This window comes from Misgurnus anguillicaudatus, chromosome 4 (genome assembly GCF_027580225.2).
Source record: "Misgurnus anguillicaudatus chromosome 4, ASM2758022v2, whole genome shotgun sequence".
In the NCBI taxonomy this organism is placed as follows: domain Eukaryota; kingdom Metazoa; phylum Chordata; class Actinopteri; order Cypriniformes; family Cobitidae; genus Misgurnus; species Misgurnus anguillicaudatus.
In genome coordinates, this window is record NC_073340.2 from 37,526,413 (window position 1) to 37,547,213 (window position 20,801).

At 36.1% G+C, this 20,801-nt stretch overlaps 3 protein-coding genes across 12 annotated transcripts in view; 1 reads left to right on the forward strand and 2 right to left on the reverse strand.

The window, feature by feature from the left end:
- The window catches only part of arhgap44b (Rho GTPase activating protein 44b), a 40,170-nt gene extending 37,158 nt beyond the window's left edge, over nucleotides 1–3,012 (forward strand). For 7 of the 8 annotated variants that reach the window (XM_055175797.2, XM_055175793.2, XM_055175795.2 and 4 more), the window contains one exon: nucleotides 584–3,012. In XM_055175797.2, the coding sequence (XP_055031772.2) occupies nucleotides 584–732 (149 nt within the window). In that variant the 3' untranslated portion in view covers nucleotides 733–3,012. The remainder of the gene's footprint in view (nucleotides 1–583) is intronic. The other variant, XM_055175796.2, reaches the window with a different exon arrangement.
- A 587-nt stretch (nucleotides 3,013–3,599) lies between these two features.
- Nucleotides 3,600–11,560, reverse strand: tex47 (testis expressed 47). 3 transcript variants are annotated; one of them, XM_055175803.2, is made up of 8 exons: nucleotides 11,239–11,560; nucleotides 9,273–9,345; nucleotides 8,874–8,977; nucleotides 8,632–8,696; nucleotides 6,998–7,154; nucleotides 5,085–5,238; nucleotides 4,932–4,990; nucleotides 3,600–4,412 (listed from the first exon to the last, which is right to left on the reverse strand). In XM_055175803.2, exons 1-7 carry the CDS (start codon nucleotides 11,449–11,451, stop codon nucleotides 4,953–4,955), a joined length of 804 nt encoding a protein of 267 aa, XP_055031778.2. In that variant the 5' UTR covers nucleotides 11,452–11,560; the 3' UTR covers nucleotides 3,600–4,412; nucleotides 4,932–4,952. The 3 variants fall into 3 exon arrangements, with proteins under 3 accessions (XP_055031778.2, XP_055031777.2, XP_055031779.2); XM_055175802.2 differs by having other exon boundaries at nucleotides 6,998–7,208; nucleotides 11,239–11,546; XM_055175804.2 differs by lacking the exon at nucleotides 11,239–11,560 and adding an exon at nucleotides 10,107–10,382 and having other exon boundaries at nucleotides 6,998–7,208.
- A 551-nt stretch (nucleotides 11,561–12,111) lies between these two features.
- Nucleotides 12,112–20,801, reverse strand: cyp4f3 (cytochrome P450, family 4, subfamily F, polypeptide 3). The gene is made up of 13 exons (XM_073867273.1): nucleotides 20,643–20,801; nucleotides 20,377–20,537; nucleotides 17,675–17,816; nucleotides 17,365–17,418; nucleotides 17,059–17,186; nucleotides 15,155–15,276; nucleotides 14,795–15,083; nucleotides 14,065–14,131; nucleotides 13,850–13,979; nucleotides 13,637–13,770; nucleotides 13,486–13,550; nucleotides 13,334–13,416; nucleotides 12,112–12,506 (listed from the first exon to the last, which is right to left on the reverse strand). The coding sequence occupies exons 2-13, from the start codon at nucleotides 20,524–20,526 to the stop codon at nucleotides 12,332–12,334; spliced, it is 1,539 nt and encodes a 512-aa protein (XP_073723374.1). The 5' UTR covers nucleotides 20,527–20,537; nucleotides 20,643–20,801; the 3' UTR covers nucleotides 12,112–12,331.

Sequence of the window (20,801 nt, forward strand, 5' to 3'; positions counted from 1 at the left end):
AAATGTTCTTGAATTTAGCGTTTAAGAAAAATGTTCAAGATTTTTTTGCTTACCTCATTGGCAGATTTTTTTTTGCTTGTTTTATGCACAAAATCACTTAAATTTGATAACTAGACTTATTTTCGTCATTTTGCTGATCAAGAAAAAGCATCTTAATTTGAAAGATTTTAAATCATTTTTACTGAAAACAGGACAAAAATTCTAAGAATTTTTTTTCTTGGAAATAATTTTTGCAGTGCACAGATGTTTTAAAGCTTTTGTGTTGTTTAAGGCTTGACCGATGTGCTGAACGGTTGTTGTATTTAGAGGAGATGTGAATGAGAAATTCCCTCTCATGTTTCATGGTGAAAATCACAAAAACAAAAAGTTATGAAGGTGATTCAATAATGGCAGAATTTCATTTAGCTGAAAGTTCAGCAATTCGATTCATATCTGAGGAGTTTCTCGTGTGATTCTCGTGTTTTAACAAAAACGATCCACACAACATGTCAGTGTCACATGTTTGTGCTGTAATGTAATGTAATGTGTTGTCTGTATATGTGCTTGAGAAATGCACTTAAGGTTGATTCTCTCTCACATCTAGACTCGTTGTGTGATCTGGATATTCCTGTGATAAACGTGGATCTGGGTGAAATCCTGGATGAAGGATCTTGCTGGAACTCTGAGGTTCTGTTGGAGTCCAGCAGCAGCAAAGTGGAATCAGAAGAAGAGTCAGAAAGCACGGCCCTATGACACCTCTTTACCCACAATCCATTGCTCTCGGCCTTCAACGCACAAATGACATTCGGTTGTACGATGCTACTGATGCTGTCGCCTGCATTTCCATGTTAATCCCAGAAAATATTCCTGCTGCAGCGACTGGAAAGATCACAAAAGACTACAAAAACAGGTCATACTACTGTACAAAAAAACATTGCTGGTGTGGTCCTGTCTTGATTTTTTTTCTTTATTTGCCTTATTTAAGTTTTGCACTTTTTGCCTTGAACTTCTCCTAACATTTGTTTGGGCTGTTGAACCGCTCACAACAGAAGATAGAAAGTCTGAAGCTTCAAGACTCGCATCTACAGAGATTTCAGAAGAAGGGCCAATAGATTGAGTTTGTGTTCAGATTGTGAAAGTGCAGGAGTTTGTTATACACATACATCACGATGGACGTCTCTGATACGATTATTTACAGTTTTCAGTGTCTCATGCCACAAAGGTTTTATTTTTAAGGTCTATGGGGTTGTTTCCCAGACAGTGCTTAAGTAATGCTTGATAAATAAAATCAGCTTGCACAATATCTTAACATATAACAGCGCCATTGTTTTGACTCAAGATGCACTCCAGTAATGTTTTTTTTGCAAAGAATGTTTGTAATATAATATAATATAACTAAGGCCTAGTCCTGGCTTAATCTAAACCCTGTCTGGAAAACCGCCCCATTATTTTTAAAATAGTCATAAAACATCTCGTCGTTTCCTTACATCCAGGATAGTTGTGTTTGAACACGAGAACATGTTATGAGCTCTTACCGGTCTGATGAAGAGTAATGATGGTCAGTTACAGATGCTTTACTATAGTAAACTAAAGAGATTTACTGTTGCACTGAATGCTGGAGTATTTGTAGTAATATCAAACGTTGATAAATGAAAGAATAGATCACAGTAAATATGAAAGAATATAAAGAAGAAAGTGAATGATATTATACTAACCTGAAGTGTTGACTGAGCAGATGTTGAATGTGTTCTGGGGTTTGACCGCAGTGACGGTCATTTGGGATTATTGGATAAGGATTTTATTTAACATAGATGATACGCATGAAAAACTCATTTCTATCTGTTGATATATTTCACTGCTAAACATAACTACAAAAACATTTATGTGCTTTTCCTTAACTCTTAAATCAAATATTTAAGCTTTTGATACCTGAATTAGGCTATTCATTCACAAACACACAATGTTTATCACTTCAACACTAGTAAATAATACAGTACACAGTATGTGAGAGATGCACACACACTAGAAGAGACTGAATGCTGACATGAAATGATATCTCCAGATGTTTTATGAGCAGATGAAGGTTTGTAATAACTTCTCTGTCCTCTGATGTGTTTATGTGTCACGCACTGCTGTGAAGTATTAACAAGGCAAAACAGACCTGCTGTGTATATACTCTATAGACAAACAAGATCAAAGATTTCTAAAGGCGTTCATTTATGAATTTTCTCTCTCTGTGTATACAGACAGATATTATTTTTGCTTCAGACACAATACTTGTACAGTACATAATAGACTAATATATGAATATGCTGCGGTTCTCCTGGAGGTTTGTTGATGAATCTTTGTGTTGGATTCAGAGAACAGAATTGCGACAGAGATTAAACAATGAAGAAGTCACAAGTTTACCTCTTATGATCTGAATGTTGTGCTGGTTGTAGTGATGCAATGTTTTCATGTAGATTCAGACCAAACACCATTTGTATGATTCTGTTTGTTCATTCTTTAAAGTCAACATGAAACACGGATCACAACCCTCTCAGATGATTTAGCAATATAAAGATGATATTTATGAATGACAGGTGTTTCAAAATAAATCATCCATGAAGCATTGAAAAGTCTTTCTCTAGATGAAATGTGATGCTGTGGTGATGTTGGCTGTAAATCAAAGTCATTTCACAGACAGTCAAGTATTTTCCACCAATGAATCTTTCTTCATTTGATCTTGACTTTAATGAACATCTTTTGTGTGTGTGTGTTTGTGGTTTTGAATGAGTTGTATAACTCTTGTATGACTGTCGGATATAAAACAGACCTGTTTTTTTTTGGTAATGTATTGGTTTGATCGATCAGGGTAACTGTGTAAATGGTGCAGAACCAAAATGCAAAAGAGTCTCAAAACTCCATCTTTCATTTTTTACTTGAAGTATTTTCCAGGTTTTTTTTTTTGCTAATCCATCAGAGCAGATCTTTCATGATGACAGCAGATTATTAGATGTGATGCTGGTAATCAATGTTGTTGTGTTTTCTCTACACACATTTTGCTGTGCTGTTGTTTTATGTTTATTGGTTAAAGCTCAATCTGATCCTCTATAACTCAATTTGAGTTTTATCAGCACAAGCATGTAAAAGAGGAAAAGCTGCCTTTTAAAAGTGTATTAAAGATGAAGATTTCCAGCAAAATCAGGGCCTGATAGAATCGGCAGATTATAATTTTATCTGCTGATTTTAAAGGGAAACCTGCAGAATAGATGTAAGAAACATACTTCACATTTATGGACAGCTGAAAACATGAGAGAGATATTGAAGAAGCAGAAGATGTAACTGTAGATTTTGAGAGATAAAGAGAGAGATGTAATGTGGATTGTAATTGTAATGTGGATCTGATCTCTGTAAACCTGCTGCATGCTTTGCTTTCATTCCTTATAATGTATATCAACTCCAATCACTCTTTATAAATGCTGTTGTAGCTTGTTTGTCAAACAGATAAAAACAAATATACACAAGCAACACAAAATATCCGCTGCTATCAAAGTAACCTACTGCTTATGTTTCCTGTACTGTCAAATCTTAGAAACAGAATAACAATATACAGCCGACTGCATGCGACATCATCCTGATTCTCTGTTCACGCTGACAGTGATTTTATTCTGGAGGACATGAATCATGCACGACACGTTTTTGTATTAATGTGAGTATGTGCAAAGACAAAATATGCAGTACAAACACACAAGATCTTAAACATCACTGAAAAACATAAAACATCACTGTCAGTGTAAACAGCCCTAAAGAATTCACTTTATATTGGATTGAACGCTGTACCACCACATGAAGCTCTCCAACTCTTAAATAAGTTTGATTCATGTCAGCGTCTCGTGCATATATGACAGCAGTGTCTCATAGTGAAATATTTAATGAAGATTTTTCCACCGCATATCTCTGTGTGTATATTAGTGTGGTGGGATGTTAACTCATGCATGCTCTTTCATTGTCATGCACTTCTGTTCTGTCCGTTTAGTTTTACACTTGAACAAATCGGGGCCAATTAAAAAATGCAGACTTTTACTCAGAGAATAATTTTCTATGTTTTGTTGTTTTCATGAGGAGGTTCTGTGTGTTAAAATGTGTTATAAATGGATAACTGGAATAATCTGAGACCATCAAAGTCTCGTGCAGCTTCAAGAACATCATCTGAATCAGAATGTGAGCTGAAATAAAAAACAAATTATTTATGAATATTTGTGCGTGTCATTTATTCAGAGTTATCATCACTCAACATGAAAAGACATTTATTCATTTTACAGTGTGAATTGTATCTGGGTAGAAGAATTCATGTAAAATATATATGGGAACTTAATATCTTTGTCTGAGAATTAGTTGTCGACAAAGAGTCAGCGTTCTGAGTTCAGTCGTTCAGAGAATATGAAGATTTTCTGTCAGAATAAAAGACAAAGATCAGAATGAATCTTTAGCAAGCAAACACATGATTCTGTGTATTAAAGGAGAACATATTAAAAACTGTGAGGAAAGCTAGTGATGATGTTTTCTAACATGGAGTTGAATAAAGCAGAAAACATGTTTCTCTTTTATAGCTCAGAGTTATATTTGAAGTATCTACTTTATGACAACAACAGACAGCAGACAGAGAAACAAACGAGTCCGTATAGGACTAATAAACAAAATAGCCCAGATGTGATATATCTATATTGAAAACACTTTTGAGATCTCTGCTGAAACTCTTTTTTCTCAAGAGGAACATCTGAGAAGTAAATAAACTATCCTTATAACTGTGTTGGAGAAACAAATAAGACATTAAAAAGATTTATTCATGTCAGGATTAGATTAGTGAATAATGAGATACAGGTAGTATGCTGTACACATGGCATGTATTCATGTGCTCTGAGATCTCATATAGTTGTATGCAGTACAGAAGTTCAAACATCATGTCATACCTGTGGCCCAAAGCCAAAACTCTATACTGTGTTTGGTTGAAGACTCCCAAATACATGACCTTCAAAAAACAGACACAAAACAACATGCTTTATAAATAATAGATCTATGTAGATGCTAATATGAAAGTGTTGTGTAAAGTGATGATGTGTTACCAGAGTCCAGCTGATGGTGTAGTGATGAGTGATATGTATTTAGATACTGCACCGGGCTCAACAGCACCTCCATCTGGAGAAGATGACGCACTGCAGACAGTGGAGGAATCAGCTGTGACTCCTTCAGCACCTCCTCTGAAATCTCTTTACATTCCTGATCAATAACACATCACATTTATTAATAATACATACATTATGATGCCAAAAATTATGCTTTTCATATAAAACCTTGATATGTGTCCAATCATCAATATTAAATATAATGTGTGAAATGAGTTTACATTTACAATATCGTAAAATGATAAATGACTGCTGAAAGCCTGGCAGGGTTTTAGGACCAGGTCACGAGCTGGAGAAGCACCCATGGTGCACATAAATGATCGTGTTTGTGAAACATTAAAACATCTTCAAGAGAACACATATATGTAGACGGAACCACAAAAAGGACGTTGTTTCTAACTTACATTTACATTTAATCATTTATCAGATGCTTTTTTCCAAAACGAGGAATAAAACAAAGCGGTTCTAACCCTAACCCAACGGTCGTTGCTAAAGATTCTCTTAAGATTCTCTTTAAGATTCTCTAAAGATTATCTAAAGATTCTCTAAAGATTCTCTTTAAGATTCTCTAAAGATTCTCTTTAAGATTCTCTAAAGATTATCTTTAAGATTCTCTAAAGATTCTCTTTAAGATTCTCTAAAGATTCTCTTTAAGATTCTCTAAATATTCCCTTTAAGATTCTCTAAAGATTCTATTTAAGATTCTATTTAAGATTCTCTTAAGATTCTATTTAAGATTCTCTTAAGATTCTATTTAAGATTCTCTTAAGATTCTATTTAAGATTCTCTAAATATTCTCTTTAAGATTCTCTAAATATTCTCTTTAAGATTCTCTAAATATTCTCTTTAAGATTCTCTTTAAGATTCTCTAAAGATTCTATTTAAGATTCTCTAAATATTCTCTTTAAGATTCTCTAAATATTCTCTTTAAGATTCTCTAAAGATTATCTTTAAGATTCTCTAAAGATTATCTTTAAGATTCTCTAAAGATTATCTTTAAGATTCTCTAAAGATTATCTTTAAGATTCTCCAAAGATTCTCTTTAAGATTCTCTAAAGATTCTCTTTAAGAATATCTATAAATTCTATTTAAGATTCTCTAAAGATTCTCTTTAAGATTCTGTAAAGATTATCTTTAAGATTCTCTAAAGATTCTCTAAAGATTCTCTTTAAGATTCTCTAAATATTCCCTTTAAGATTCTCTAAAGATTCTATTTAAGATTCTATTTAAGATTCTCTAAATATTCTCTTTAAGATTCTATAAATATTCTCTTTAAGATTCTCTAAAGATTCTATTTAAGATTCTCTAAAGATTCTATTTAAGATTCTATTTAAGATTCTATAAAATTCTCTTTAAGATTCTCTTAAGATTCTATTTAAGATTCTATAAAAATTCTCTTTAAGATTCTATAAATATTCTCTTAAAGATTCTGTAAAGATTCTATTTAAGATTCTATTTAAGATTCTCTAAAAATTCTCTTTAAGATTCTCTAAATATTCTCTTTAAGATTCTCTAAAGATTCTATTTAAGACTCTCTAAAGATTCTATTTAAGAGTCTCTAAAGATTCTATTTAAGATTCTCTAAATATTCTCTTTAAGATTCTCCAAAGATTCTATTTAAAATTCTCTAAAGATTCTATTTAAGATTCTCTTAAGATTCTTTTCACAGTTGTGAAGAAACCTCAAATGGTCACAGATTGATATGATGGTGAGTAAATGACCTTAATGATATTATTATTAGATGAAATATTAATATAACTCTTAATGTGTGCGTTGTAAGTGTGAAGGTTTACATGAGTAAGTTTATTGTTTTGTGGTTTGTTTATGCTCCAGGTTGTTTAATGTTTGTATACCGTGATATCATCTCCTGTATTGAGGAGGTGTGAGCCGAGCTGTAGGAGTTGATGAAGTGTTTGGATCACGAGTTCTTCCGAGTTCTGCTCCTCTGAGTTTATCGTGACTCTGCTGTCAAACTCTTTAAACAGCGTGAAGCTCCACTGCTGGAAGAGTCTGCTCAAGATGTCATGAGATACCAGCACAACTCTGGACTTCAGGATCACAGCACTGCAGATCACAGAAGAACTTTAAACATCTGGACGACCAGTAAAGCTACGTGGGCCATTAAGAAATCATGTTCAAATTATATTAAATTAAGTTAAAAAAAATTACTTCATTTTTGATGAGTTACAACATGTAAATGGCACCGATACAGTGGAATGGCCCACATGAAGGTGTTTAAAGTGGTTTCACTCCTATCTCACTGATCGTTCGCAGTTTGTTTCCATGGGCGGTTTCAGGTCTGAGGTTAGCCCTGTTCTCACTGGTGTTCCTCAGGGCTCAGTCTTGGGACCTCTGCTTTTTAATATCTATCTGACAACACTAGGTCAATTATTGCGATCGCGTGGCCTCCATTATCACTTTTATGCTGACGACACGCAGATTTATATACACTCAAAATCTGGTGAACATCTTGATGTTGATTTTCTTTCTGGCTGTGTTTCTGAGATAAAGGAATGGATGAGTAAAAATTTTCTGTGTCTGAATAGTGGTAAAACTGAAGTTATGCTAATTGGCTCGCGTCATCAGATTTCTAAAGTCGGTTCCTTACCCTTGTCTCTTGATGGCTCTGTTTTGGTTATTCAGGCTAAAGTGAGGAATCTTGGAGTTATTTTTGATACTGGGCTATCATTTGATTCTTTTGTTCAGAGTACAGTAAAGTCGTCCTTCTTTCACCTCAGAAATATAGCAAGATTACGTCCTATGCTAAATTTTTCAGTAGCTGAAAAGCTAATGAATTCTTTTGTCGTCTCTCGGATGGATTATTGTAACGCCCTTCTAGCTGGAATCTCAAAATCCTCACTCAATAGATTGCAATATGTGCAAAACTCGGCTGCCAGGATATTGACTGGGTCCAGGGTTTGCACTCACATTACTCCGGTCCTGGAGTCCTTACACTGGCTCCCAGTCCGATTCAGAGTAGATTTTAAAATTATGATGCTAACATATAAAGCATTGCATGGTTTGGCTCCTGACTACCTATCTGAATTATTAATTCCCTTTACCCCAACACGGACACTTCGAGCTTCGCAATCCAACTTGTTGGTTATTCCCCGTACACACTTGCGATCTATGGGTGACAGGGCCTTTTCTTCATATGCTCCTGTTCTTTGGAATTCTCTGCCTCGTGATCTTAGGGAAGTCCAGAGCTATGATATTTTTAAAGGTAGACTTAAGACTTATTTTTTTAAATTAGCCTTTGATTGTTGATGCTATTTTATTATTTGTGTTTGTGTTGTGTAGCTTGTGTACAGCGCTTTGAGAAGATGCTTATAAAGGCGCTTTATAAAATAAAGTTTATTATTATTATTATTAAAGTGATCAGGTTTGGATAAATGAAAGTGAATTGTCTCTATAGCTACCTTGTTCAAGGGTACAACAGAGTAAAGACTGAAGACATTATCAAGCTGATGTTCAGTAATGATCTCACCTGTCTGGGTTTTTCTGCATGTGTGTCAGGTCTTGAATGACAGACAGCAGAACTTCAGTTGAACACTAGGAAAGAATTGATTTATTTAAGTGTTACACTTTCTGTTTTGATGAAGAGAGGAGCTTTTCAATCAGTCTTGTACATATTTCAGGTTCAAGAATCTGACATAAAAAATCATTGAAGTTGTGTCATTTATTTTACAGAAACAGAGTAAATTCATATAGGTTTTGCAGGTGAGTTACCTCGATGATGTGCAAAACATGTTCAGGATAAATCAACAGAAGTCCTGTGAGAACTTCACCTGGTCTGAGTCGCTGCTGCCTGAAGATGAATCTCTCATAGTGAGCTGACACAGAACAGAAGAATCAAACATTTATATGCAGAATTGTTGTATGACGGAGAGATGTCTGCTGTACGTGCCGGTCATTGTCACTAATGTCACTGAAGCTTTTATCACAAACACTGTGTTTAAAAGAAACCAGAAGCAGTGAGTTGATGTAAACAGATACCAGTAAAGTCTTAAAGGTGCAGTGTGTAAATTTGAGCGGCATCTAGTGGTGAGGTTGTGAATGGCAACCAACGGCTTACCGTAAAATTGCAAAATTACACACTGCACCTTTAAACCGGTTAAACCATCTCACCTACTACAGTCCGTCTGTCTGTGAGTCCAGAGGGAAGACAACCGACCACATAAAGCCTGTGTAACAGAAACTTCTGAGAGAGAGAGAGAGAGAGAGAGAGAGAGAGAGAGAGAGAGAGAGAGAGAGAGAGAGAGAGAGAGAGAGAGAGAGACATGAAAAACCTGTTGAGAGACTCTTGCCCATAAAGAATAATAGAAACTATTTGTTGTTGACTGGTTACAGAGAGAGTTTATGTGTTTACTATTGAACTATAATTAGGCTATTTTAACACGCAGGCTAAAGTGGCCCAAATCCGACTTTTTTTTCCTAATGTGACACATATCAGATCACAACAAATCACTTTTTTTTCAAATCAGACCCAGGCCACTGGGTACAGTAAATATCTGATATATTGCAATATGACTTCAGTCTGAACAGCTGCCTTGTTGATTTTCATTCGACTTTTACTTCAATGCTACAGACATCAGATTTCTGCGCTGGAGGAAAAATGATCTTGTCAGATGTTGTGTGTAACTTCTGGTCTGATAGATATGATCAGTAATGACAGCAGCAGAGCAGTATGGACAACTATTTAAAAACACATCATCTGTAATTCCATAGCTTTTATTTACACTTTTTATAAATCAATTTTACGGTAGAAATCAGGGTAGGGAGCAAAATGTATGTAATACTTCATATAACATTATAGCATTAAGACAAAAGTTAATAAACAGATTATAAAAAAACATTGAAAGGTCTTGCCTAAAACTTTCTCTTGAATCATCATAGAGAACAGAAAAGTTCTTCATGTCCACTTAAATCAAATCTCATTTCACATCTCTCCCCTTCACTGACCATCTCATCATCTGACCGCTGTTGATTCCTGTGTGCAAGCCGCTGGTGAAACAAACTGGTCCCAGTCTCATCTTCTCCAGAAACATCTTTACTGGAGCTCTGAACGTCTTTCTCCATCTTCTTCTTTTACTGTGAGTCTATAACTAATCTTTCTCTTCTGTTTACTACATATCTCTATATCATAGAGGAGTAGCACTATCTGCCCTTAAAACCACTTCACTGTGATCTGTTCTGATCCATGCAAACGAGAACCCAACAAAGTCTAACAGAACTTACACCCCTCAGGTATGTTCTTTACTTTACTGTATATGATAGATTGAGTCACCATGACAACAGTTTGCACCTTTAACTGCCCAAATAAGAATTGTTTTATTGAAAATTGAAAAGCCTGTTTGTGATTGGAATCTGTAAAGTGTTTTAAAATAAACTCCCACACTTTTTACACTCTCAGTAGTTTATTTAGTTTGACGGTGATATATACATGCTTCACATGTTTGTCCAAACCTTCATATATTAAATGATGTACAACAGGGGGTCCGTGGTGGTATTAGTGGGGGTCCACCAAATATTTTTTTAATGCAAATATTTTTTTGAACAATTCAAATGCATTAAATGGGTTCAAAATAAAAAAAATAAACTTCCCATGATAAACTTTTCGTCATTAAATTACATTTAAATGACATTAAGTATTATAAAAAATATGATTCGAATATCTTTGTAATATAACCACTGTAAAAAAGTATGTGTTATAATAATAAATAGTCTTAATGTACTAGGGGTCCCTGCTTCTCCTCTCTATCCATTAAGGGGTCCTTGGTTTGAAATAGGTGTTGTACTGTATGTTTGTCAAATTTGTACATCAATGCTATTTACTCACTCCTCTGGGTAACCAAGTGCACTTCAGATTCACTTTAATGTTGTTGATTGTCTAAATAATATGAAATGTATTTCTCTTTGATTATATTGTCATGTTTTAAATGGACTTTTGTATGTAAGAATACAGGTTGTGAGATGTTGAAGAAATGAATGGAGTTGATGTTGTTGAGTTTGGTGTTTCCCAGCAACCGTTTATAATCAGAAATATGATATAGTTGTGTTGACACGGAAGATAAAATAACACAATCACACAAACCTTTCTGACACTCGTGTGGTTCGCCATGAGTCGTCGGGTGAACAGAGAAACTCTGTCATCCAATAATAAGCTGTTAAACTGGTCCACTGATCGAGAAGCCATCGTTAATGTAGCTACTTCCTGTGTGTGTTGGTTGCTAAGCAACATCAGTGTGGAGAGGGGGTGAATGGGGCGGTTTCTCAATCGGAAGGATGCATCCTGCTGAGGTCGCATAGTCAGGCAGCCATAAAGTCTGGTTTATTTAATTTAACTGAGCATTACATTCGCAAATCATATGCATATTACACAATTTACGATTAACTAAGAATAATAGTCAACTTTATAAGTGTTAATATTCTGAATTAAGACAGTCCTGGTTACGTATGAAGCCTGCATATTCGACATGCGTAGGATGCAGCCTTCGTAATGAGAAACGGCCGCTGTTCGATCCACGAAAGTAGTTTTGATAGTTTATTAGTATTTCTGTCGGTTATATACTGGTTTTTGCTTTACTAATATTGCAGTTACTGCATTCCTGGACTTCTGCTTGTTAAAATGAAACCAGTTTGATCTAATAATAATCCCGAAAAATAGATATCCTTATGAATATTTTCCTGTATTTTGACTACAAGCCGTTCCTGTAAAGCGTTTTAATTAAGATTTAAACACTGATCCAGCATTTTACACTGTAACAAACTTAAAATGTTTTTTTTTACAAAATTATGATTTGGTGCCCTATTTTCTCAGTTGACCATCTGCCACCCAAAATATCTGTATGAAACTTCATTTCTCAGGTTTGTCTCACACACAACTGCACATTGTTTTTCTCACTCTTTTTAATTTTTTACAGATTAAACCAGAAATGTAATGAAATGAAATGACAAGCACAAATCATTTAGACTTTACAGGTACTGTGCCCATCACCTGTACAGTTATTATGTCATATTGTAAAATGTTTTATTTTCATGAACACCTACACAGTTACTATCAACAAGCAAGCTAATATTATATTTTTGTATGCAAACATCATTTAATGCTTTTATAAAAACTCCGGTCAGACCGATTATAAATGACAGTAAAGTGGACGCTCCTCTTTCCCATATCATGGTGGTGGTTACTGATCCTGGGACAGAGGTTTGAAATGTAAAATCAGTCCTCCTTCTGCTCTCATCACCAGTCTATAGAGACGCCGAACCGGTTTGGGTCCGGGCAGAATACTGAACCTTATCAGAGTCTTAGCGACCACCACCTTCATTTCTGACATAGCAAAGTTCTGACCGATGCAGTTCCTAGCAAACACATAGAAGAGAAACACTGTCTGTGATTGGTCAGATGTGAGAGAAGAGAAAGGATCTGATAGGTGAGTAAAACCAAGATGACTCTTTAAAAGTTCATCAAGTGTCAGGACAAGACAAGACAGATCTCCATTTACATCTGACATTAAAGGTGCCAAAGAATGCATTGTAATAATCTGTTATATTATTTTCTCACATCTACACAGAACGTTTGTGTCTTTATTAAGTGTAAAAATGACCCAGAGTCAGTTTTTCATGTCCATTTATAACCCTAGGATTTGTCTTTAGAATGAAATTGTCTATTATTATCTTATTTGAAAGGGTCATGAATAATAATGTTGAGCTCTGCTCTGATTGGCTGTTTCTCCTTCAGTAGCTCTGTGTGTATTTAAACAGATCTTATGTTTGAGTCTCTATCAGATTTTGAGGAATAATCAATTGTTTGGAGATTGTTAATGGACATTTCTGAGTGCTAAGTTTGTTTTTTTTCAGTATGGACCTGCAAAACGTAACTGTAACGTCAATAGTAGAACTTTAGCCTAAACGCTAGCATACAGCGTTAACTAGCATATAGCATTAAGTAGCATATAGCAAAATATATTTAGCATGCATGAGGTTTACATAAGAAGGAAGAAACAATCGTGTTTGAGTCTCATGATATGTCATTACCATGTACACAACTCTTAGTATTCGTCTAGGTAAATACCGTTTCACATTCTATGGCACCTTTAACACACATCGTCTGTTACCTCTTTTGATCTTTTATGTCAATGAGTTTTTAAGTAATAAAGAGTTTGTATTAATTATGGCATAATATGTACCTGGGTCCTGCAGAGAATGGTATAAAAGCATGAGGTGATCTTTCCTTTGGCTTCTGTAGATCAAAGCGCATCGGGTCAAACACCTGAAGAGAGAGATCATACGTGACGTTCTCATGTGATTCAGTGTGGATCAGAACATTAATGAGTCTTACCTCAGGATTGCTCCAGACAACAGGGTTATGATGAATACCATAAATACTTATCAAGCACAGACATCCTGCAGATGGAAAAATATCACAGTATAAACATTTAATTCACCTCAGACATACTTTACAGTGTTATACGACGTGTGTTTATGAATACCCTGCGGAATGAGGCGGTCTTCTGGCATCTTCATGTCCTGTGAAAAGTATCGGGTCAGTGCCAGAACAGGTGGGTGAAGCCTTAAACTCTCCTTAATGCACATGGTGGTGAATTTAAGCTGACTGAGGTCATCCCTGCAACCATTCATAGCTATTAACATACACTCTTAACAAAATCTATTAATGTCATTTCAATGAGATGATGATGTCTGACCAGGTGATGTCATCTGTGTCTCTGTCCTGCAGCAGCGATGTGACTTCAGCACGACAGCGTTCCTGATACTCCTGATTCATGGCCAGGTTGTAGAAGATCCAGGAGAGCGCACTGGCTGTGGTGTCGTGACCTGAGGTGTCCAGACAGCAGTGATGTTACACAACATCATTCACACACAAACAAACCAACACAACACATGGAGGATCTTCACTCACCTGCAAACATGAACATATCAGCGTGTGCCTGAATCTCTTCATTTGTGAGTCCATCACCGTTCTCATCCTGTGCGTGATAACATTACATTCATCACACCTGTCAGTCACTTACCTGTCTGTTTCAATGTTAACTGGTCTAGGTTAAAAACCCTCAGTTAACTCAACCTGATCTCACAAATCTCCGTGGCATAGTCACGGAATTTTGTGCTAATTTTTCCGTGGCATTCTCACGGATCTCCGCATTTTTCTGTGGCCCTGCTACGGACTGTCTTTTTACGTGGCATTCTCACAGATTGGTTACTCAACTGTTTTGTCCTATTTTCTTACCATTTTCGCTTTGGTTTAGGGTTAGATTTACATGAAATGAAATCCCTACGCAAACCCAACTCTAACCCCAACGCCAGGCAACAATTGTTTAAAGTTTAGAAAATATAAAAGAATAAATCCAAAAATAGTATAAACCAATAGTTAAAGTGACATACTAACGCAAACACCAAATCTAACCCTAAACCGAAGCGAAAATGGTTTGAAAATAGGAAAAAGCAGTTGGGTAACCAATCCGTGAGAATGCCACGGAAAAAGACAGTCCGTAGCAGGGCCATGGAAAAATGCGGAGATCCGTGAGAATGCCACGGAAAAATGAGCACAAAATTCCGTGACTATCCCACGGAACTTTGTGAGATCATGTTGGTCAACTATATATAAATATATAGTAAAATCTGTCACTTGCCTTTGACAACAGCAGTAAGTCTATAAAATCTGTGTCTTTTTTCTTGTACTCTCCGGTGTATTCCAGGTTTTCCGAGTGGCTCTTTCCGTGTCCCTGCTGGTCAAGTTGGAGTCGTCGTTCTCTCACAATATTAGCAGTGAAGCCGTGTACGATGTCACAAGCCCTGCGGAAAGACCGTCCCTGTTCGGAGCGCCAGTATAGCCAGTCCCAGTGGTAAGGAAGATAATGTTGCCTCTTAACCACCAGCATGGAGAGCTCTAAAATAGCTGTGATGTATTCACTGGGCTTTCTGACAGAGAGAGAGACGGGCAGAGGTGAGACGTGTGTGTTTTCTTATGGAGAGTAAAGAGAAGTCCTCACCCTGAACACTGACTGTCACAGCTGAAGATGCATTTCAGCAAACTGTCCAGAGTCATTGAGCTCATGTGCTCAAACATGTCAATGTCGTTCTGTCCAGCGGCCAGCAGGTGTCGCCATTTATCCTGAACACACAAGACACGTGACTAACTAACTACTTAACAACAAACACACACATCTGTTTCAGACTCTAAACTGATGTTGCTGTGATGACTGTAGATGGCTCTCATGTAAACAGGATGAGATTAGTTGATCTTTGTAAAGTTTAACCCAGTGGTCTCCAAAATGTTGCCCATGGAGTCTGTGATTTGCCTGCCAAAGAATATTGTATTCTAGTTTTCTTTATTCGCTTTGGTAGTATTTGGTAAAACCTCACAACTGTTAGTACAAAACTCAAAGCAGATCATCAAATAGTAATCACATGTCCAATTGACTTCAAAATTATACATTCACTTTTTCACCAAACTTAATCATTGTGTCATCAAAGAAATATCTTTCATATGAAGTAATTGTCTTTCACAATGCAATGCTCACAATACTTTTGATATGCTTCTCATCTCATTTGCGTAAATACATTTTACCAGCACTTAATCCAACTGATCTTAATGGTTAATCACTGAACCATTTGGTAAACGTATAGATTTTCATTTCAGCAATATACAGTATATGGATTTTGAGAACATACTATTATATCTGAAAAATAAAAACGAATTTGTCCAAATGATTGTAGAGGATGTCTTCATTGATCCTTCACTTGATTACACATAGGATGGATATTTTGGAAATGATAGATTATGTAAGTAATGTAAGTGTATTGCCTAATGTGAAACTGTGTAATGTGTATTTTATAGTACTGTAGCATATTAATTGAAAACATGTATGTTGCATTGTTTGCTGTTGGATGAAGTGATTGTTAAAAGTATTAAACTGAAAGAAGATGATACCGTTGTGTTTCAGTGATTAAACCAAATGTTCTCATTACATATTACAATAAAAGTGATTATGTTGACTGAAAACATGTGCCACTTACTAAAAGCATCACATCAGGATTTGAAAGAATGACTAGCTGTGTTACAAGTGTGATCAGTTTGAATTTGTGTACTAAGAGTTTTGAAAATGTACACCTTACTTGTGAAAATAGGACCAAAGCGAATTTAAAAAAAAAACTGTAAAGTGTTTTAGTAGTTGTAGTCATTTTGAATGTGAAAGCTGAAAGTTTGTTAGGAGAACTGTATGAAGAGTTTTGCAAAAGTGACCTAAGTATTGAGAAATGTGTCCTAGCGTCTGGAAAAAACTGTAAAAAGTGGCCCTCTAGATTATTTTATCCATTGTGGTAGCCCTTACTCACACAAAGGTTGGAGACTCCTGGTTTAAGTGTATTTCTACCAGATCTTTGAGATTACTCATTCAAAACAAATCTAAATACTGCTTGAAGAAAGTCATCTGACATTTAATGAATCCTGCATGTTATACAATTATTTCTTTTGCTGGGTCAGCAGATATTTGTGTGTTTGTATGTGTTTTTGATTGTATGCATGTGTGGGGTGTGTGTTTCTAAGTGTGTGTTTTTGACTGAGTGTGTGTATGTGTCTGTGAGTGTGTGCGTGTGTGTGCGTGCGTGTGTGTGTGTGTGTGTGTTTTTGACTATGTGTGTGTACGTGCGTGTGTGGGTGCATGTTTGTAAGTGTGTGTTTTTGACTGTGTGTGTATGTGCATGTGTGTGCGCGTGTGGCTGACACTGTTATCATCAGATATAGTTATCATCAGCAGCAGTGGGTTAGGAAGCAGTCTATTAACACAGTGGCTTTAACCTTCAATGCTTGTGTCAGTGTCACATACAGTAAGTGATAGCAGTAAGTGGTGTGTGTGTGTGTGTGTGTGTGTGTGTGTGTGTGTGTTTGACATACGTGCAATTTGTTTGTGGATTGGTTGAATACATGCACATATTTTTTAAGGATGTCGAAATGAAAAGCTGAAGTCAGAAGTCGGCGATGGCGCAACCACTCCTGACCGTTCTGGAGCAGAAGCGACTGACCTGTAGTACACAGAGGAAGTTCTTAATACACTACATACAGTACACACTTTATGTCTACTGTGCACTTCAGTATGTAGAGTAAAGTAAGCACATGCCTATTTTTTATCTTAATTCCTGTTTAGGACAAACATAGTATTGTATTTGGATGCAGGTGTAAGCATGTATGGACATGACATACCCAGCCAGGGCTTCATGAAGCCATAAAAGATCCTGTCTTTGAATGTAATGGAAGCTGTTGGAAGAATTTTATTGAAATTTAGTACAGAAATCAGACGATCATTTAACACACTGGTGGTTTTGTCATATGATACTGAAACTTTTTTTTGCACTCTTCACACTGTATTCTCCAGTGTTTATTCGTTGTGATCTCTGTATCTGTTCTAGATTGAACTTTGTGAGACTTGTTGTGTTACTGTGAGCTGCTGTGAGTATCTGCTGAATAAATGAATACATGTTTGTGTGTGTGGTGCGTTCTGTGTGTTTCTCACCCGAGGCTGTCAAAAGAGATTTCACATAGTCTGGGTGGAAAAGACGAACCATAGTGTAGAAAGGACCCAGATACCACGCACAAGAATGGACATAACGCTTGATTAATTCATCAACGGCCTGCAGTCCTTCTTCATTATGACCCATCTGAAACACACACAGATCAGCATTAAAGTTGAAGATGTGGCTTTAAAACTTGACGTGAGGTTTAAGTGTTCATCTTGTGAAACCCCTTCTTCTGTTTCTGCTTTGCTCTTTAGCACACACGTCTAGATGTTATCTCTTTTCACATTAGATTACATCTGTTTGGCACTGACTCAAAAAGATACTGTACTAAACTCACCCTGAATGATGTTGGGAATGAAATATTAACACACTCAGTAGTGCACACTGTATACTGTCTACTATTTCTCAATCAGCACTATGCTACATATTCACATAGTGATTGTTACTTTTTTAGTCTGATTGGGTCTGTTCCAGTTAAATTCATTTGTGTACTTTATGCAAAAAGAAGATTTGCATACATGTACAAGTATTCTGCACTAGCACATATGTTACACTTCAGTTATACTTCAATAATAATACAGTGGTGTGCTAGTTTAAACATAAGATTACTAATCTCCAGTGTCTTTGTCTTGATCATTTTGCTCACAGCATAACTGAGAAAAATATCTTTAAACTTTGCTTTCGTATTTGTCAGTGCAAAAATACAAAATAACACTCATGGGCCTGGTTTCACAGAGAGGCTTAGCTAAACATGACTTATAATAAGACATTACTGGTGTATCTTGAGACAAATCAATGGTACTTGCATATTTTAAATCAATGGATCTGTCAATGCAAGTTGTTTTGAATTGAGACAGCTCAAACATGTGTTTTAGTCTAAGACTAACCTTAAAAGATTAGTCTATTTTCTTAAAAGAAAAATCCAGATAATTTACTCACCACCATGTCATCCAGAGTGTTGATGTCTTTCTTTGTTCAGTCGAGAGGAGGTTATGTTTTTTGGGGAAAGCATTGCAGGATTTTTCTCATTTTGATGGACTTTGGTGGAGCCCAACATTTAATGCTTGACTCACTTAACAGTTTTTTTCAACGGAGTTTCAAAGGACTACAAACGATCCCAAGCGAGGCATAAGGGTCTTATCTAGCGAAACAATTGTCATTTTTGACAATAGAAATGACAAGTATACACTTTTAAAGCACAACTTCTCGTCTAGATCCGGTCGTGATGCGCCAGCGTGACCCCACGCAATACGTCATGACGTCAAGAGGTCACAGAGGACGAACGCGAAACTCCGCCCCAGTGTTTACAAGTGTGTTGAAAGAGGACCGTTCCTACATTGTTGTATGTCAACTGATACTAATTAATGTCTTTGTGTCAGTTTATTGTTTACAATGGTCCGCAAATGTGCGTTTTATATATGTAACACGTGACCTCCCTACGTCACTACGCATTTACGTTAGGTCGCGCTGGATCGGATCCAGACGAGAAGTTGTGCTTTAAAAGGGTATTTTTGTTATTTTTCTTGTCAAAAATGACAATCGTTTTGCTAGATAAGACCCTTATGTCTCGTTTGGGATTGTTTATAGTCCTTTGAAACTCTGTTGAAAAAAACTGTTAAGTGTTGAGTTATGTATTAAATGTTGGGCTCTATTAAAGTCCATTAAAATGAGAAAAATCCTGCAATGTTTTTCTAAAAAAAACATAATTTCTTCTCGACTGAACAAAGAAAGACATCAACATTTTGGATGACATGGTGGTGAGTAAATTATCTGGATTTTTCTTTTAAGAAAATGGAATATTCCTTTAAGGGTGCGTGCACACCAAAGCGTTTAAACGGCGACTATAGCCACTTGTCAGTTTGGTTACATTTGGTTACAAATAACAGTTTGGTTCAATTGCTTAAATATCTTCCTTTGTGTTAAGCAGAACAAAGAGATTTATACAGGTTTGTACCATTTTGGGTGAACTGTCCCTTTAAGAGGTTAAATTTAGTAATTTTTACAGCTAATGAACAGTTTAGCATATAATCTGAACCAGTTGATCTGCTTTGACTGCCAAATGACAGACACAAAGGCATGAATGACGACACAAAGGCTTTACAAAAGACTTTTACCCATTTTAGGGAAGTGTCTCCCCACAGACTTCCCCCACTGTTTACTTTAAGTATATGAAAAGGCACTTTTAATTTTTATCGAACTTTTAGGTTAAAGTTTAGATCTACAGTAGTAGTTATACTTTATGTTTGAAGTATTTAATTTTTTTGATGACTCTTTCTTTCAGCAGGGTAGCTTTGTGTACATTCATGTTAAATGTGTTTCATCTATGAGACACAAAATGTGTTTCTTCTGTATGTCTTCATAGCGGAATGACAGTGAAGCTCACGTGAACTACACTAAAACTTTAAGAAATGTTGTTGCCTAATGTCCTGTGATGACATGATAACCTTTACTAATGTTACACACCCAAAACATCATACTTATTATCACACGAACAATAATAAAACAACCAAACTCAACCAAAAGTAACACATTCAAATCCAAAATACATCACAAGCCCAATAATGCATTCACAAAAACAAACAGACACAATATAATGATGATAATATAAAGATAATGCATGACACAGTAATGACTTTAGATAGTAATATAAAGTACTTTGGTTAATAGTTGTGATCTGTTTCAGATTAACAGGTTAACTCATCAATCCCATGTGTCCCAATAACCAGTTTCTCTGCGGCGGCTGATTGAAGCATCGCAAAGCGCGTCTTTTGAAAGAAAGAAACGCCGCGAGCGCGCACATAAGCACCGCACCGGAGAGCGCGAGGACACCGATCAGACCCAAAGCCATGAGATGTGAATCTGAAATCAATACAAATACCCGACATTAACTTTATAAAGGGTTTACAGTCAAACACACTTTAAAGGCATGATATATAAATACATGCATAATCGACTATGACCGACCTCGGTGACGCGTTGCTGAAAGTCTTTCAGACACATCAGACACATGAAGCTGATGTAGCCTGCACGGGCAGTTCCGGGTCCTGATGGAAATGTATCAGACATCGTTACTCACGTAAACAATCTGATGTGTGACGTTTTACACAAACAGTGTTGTTGAGA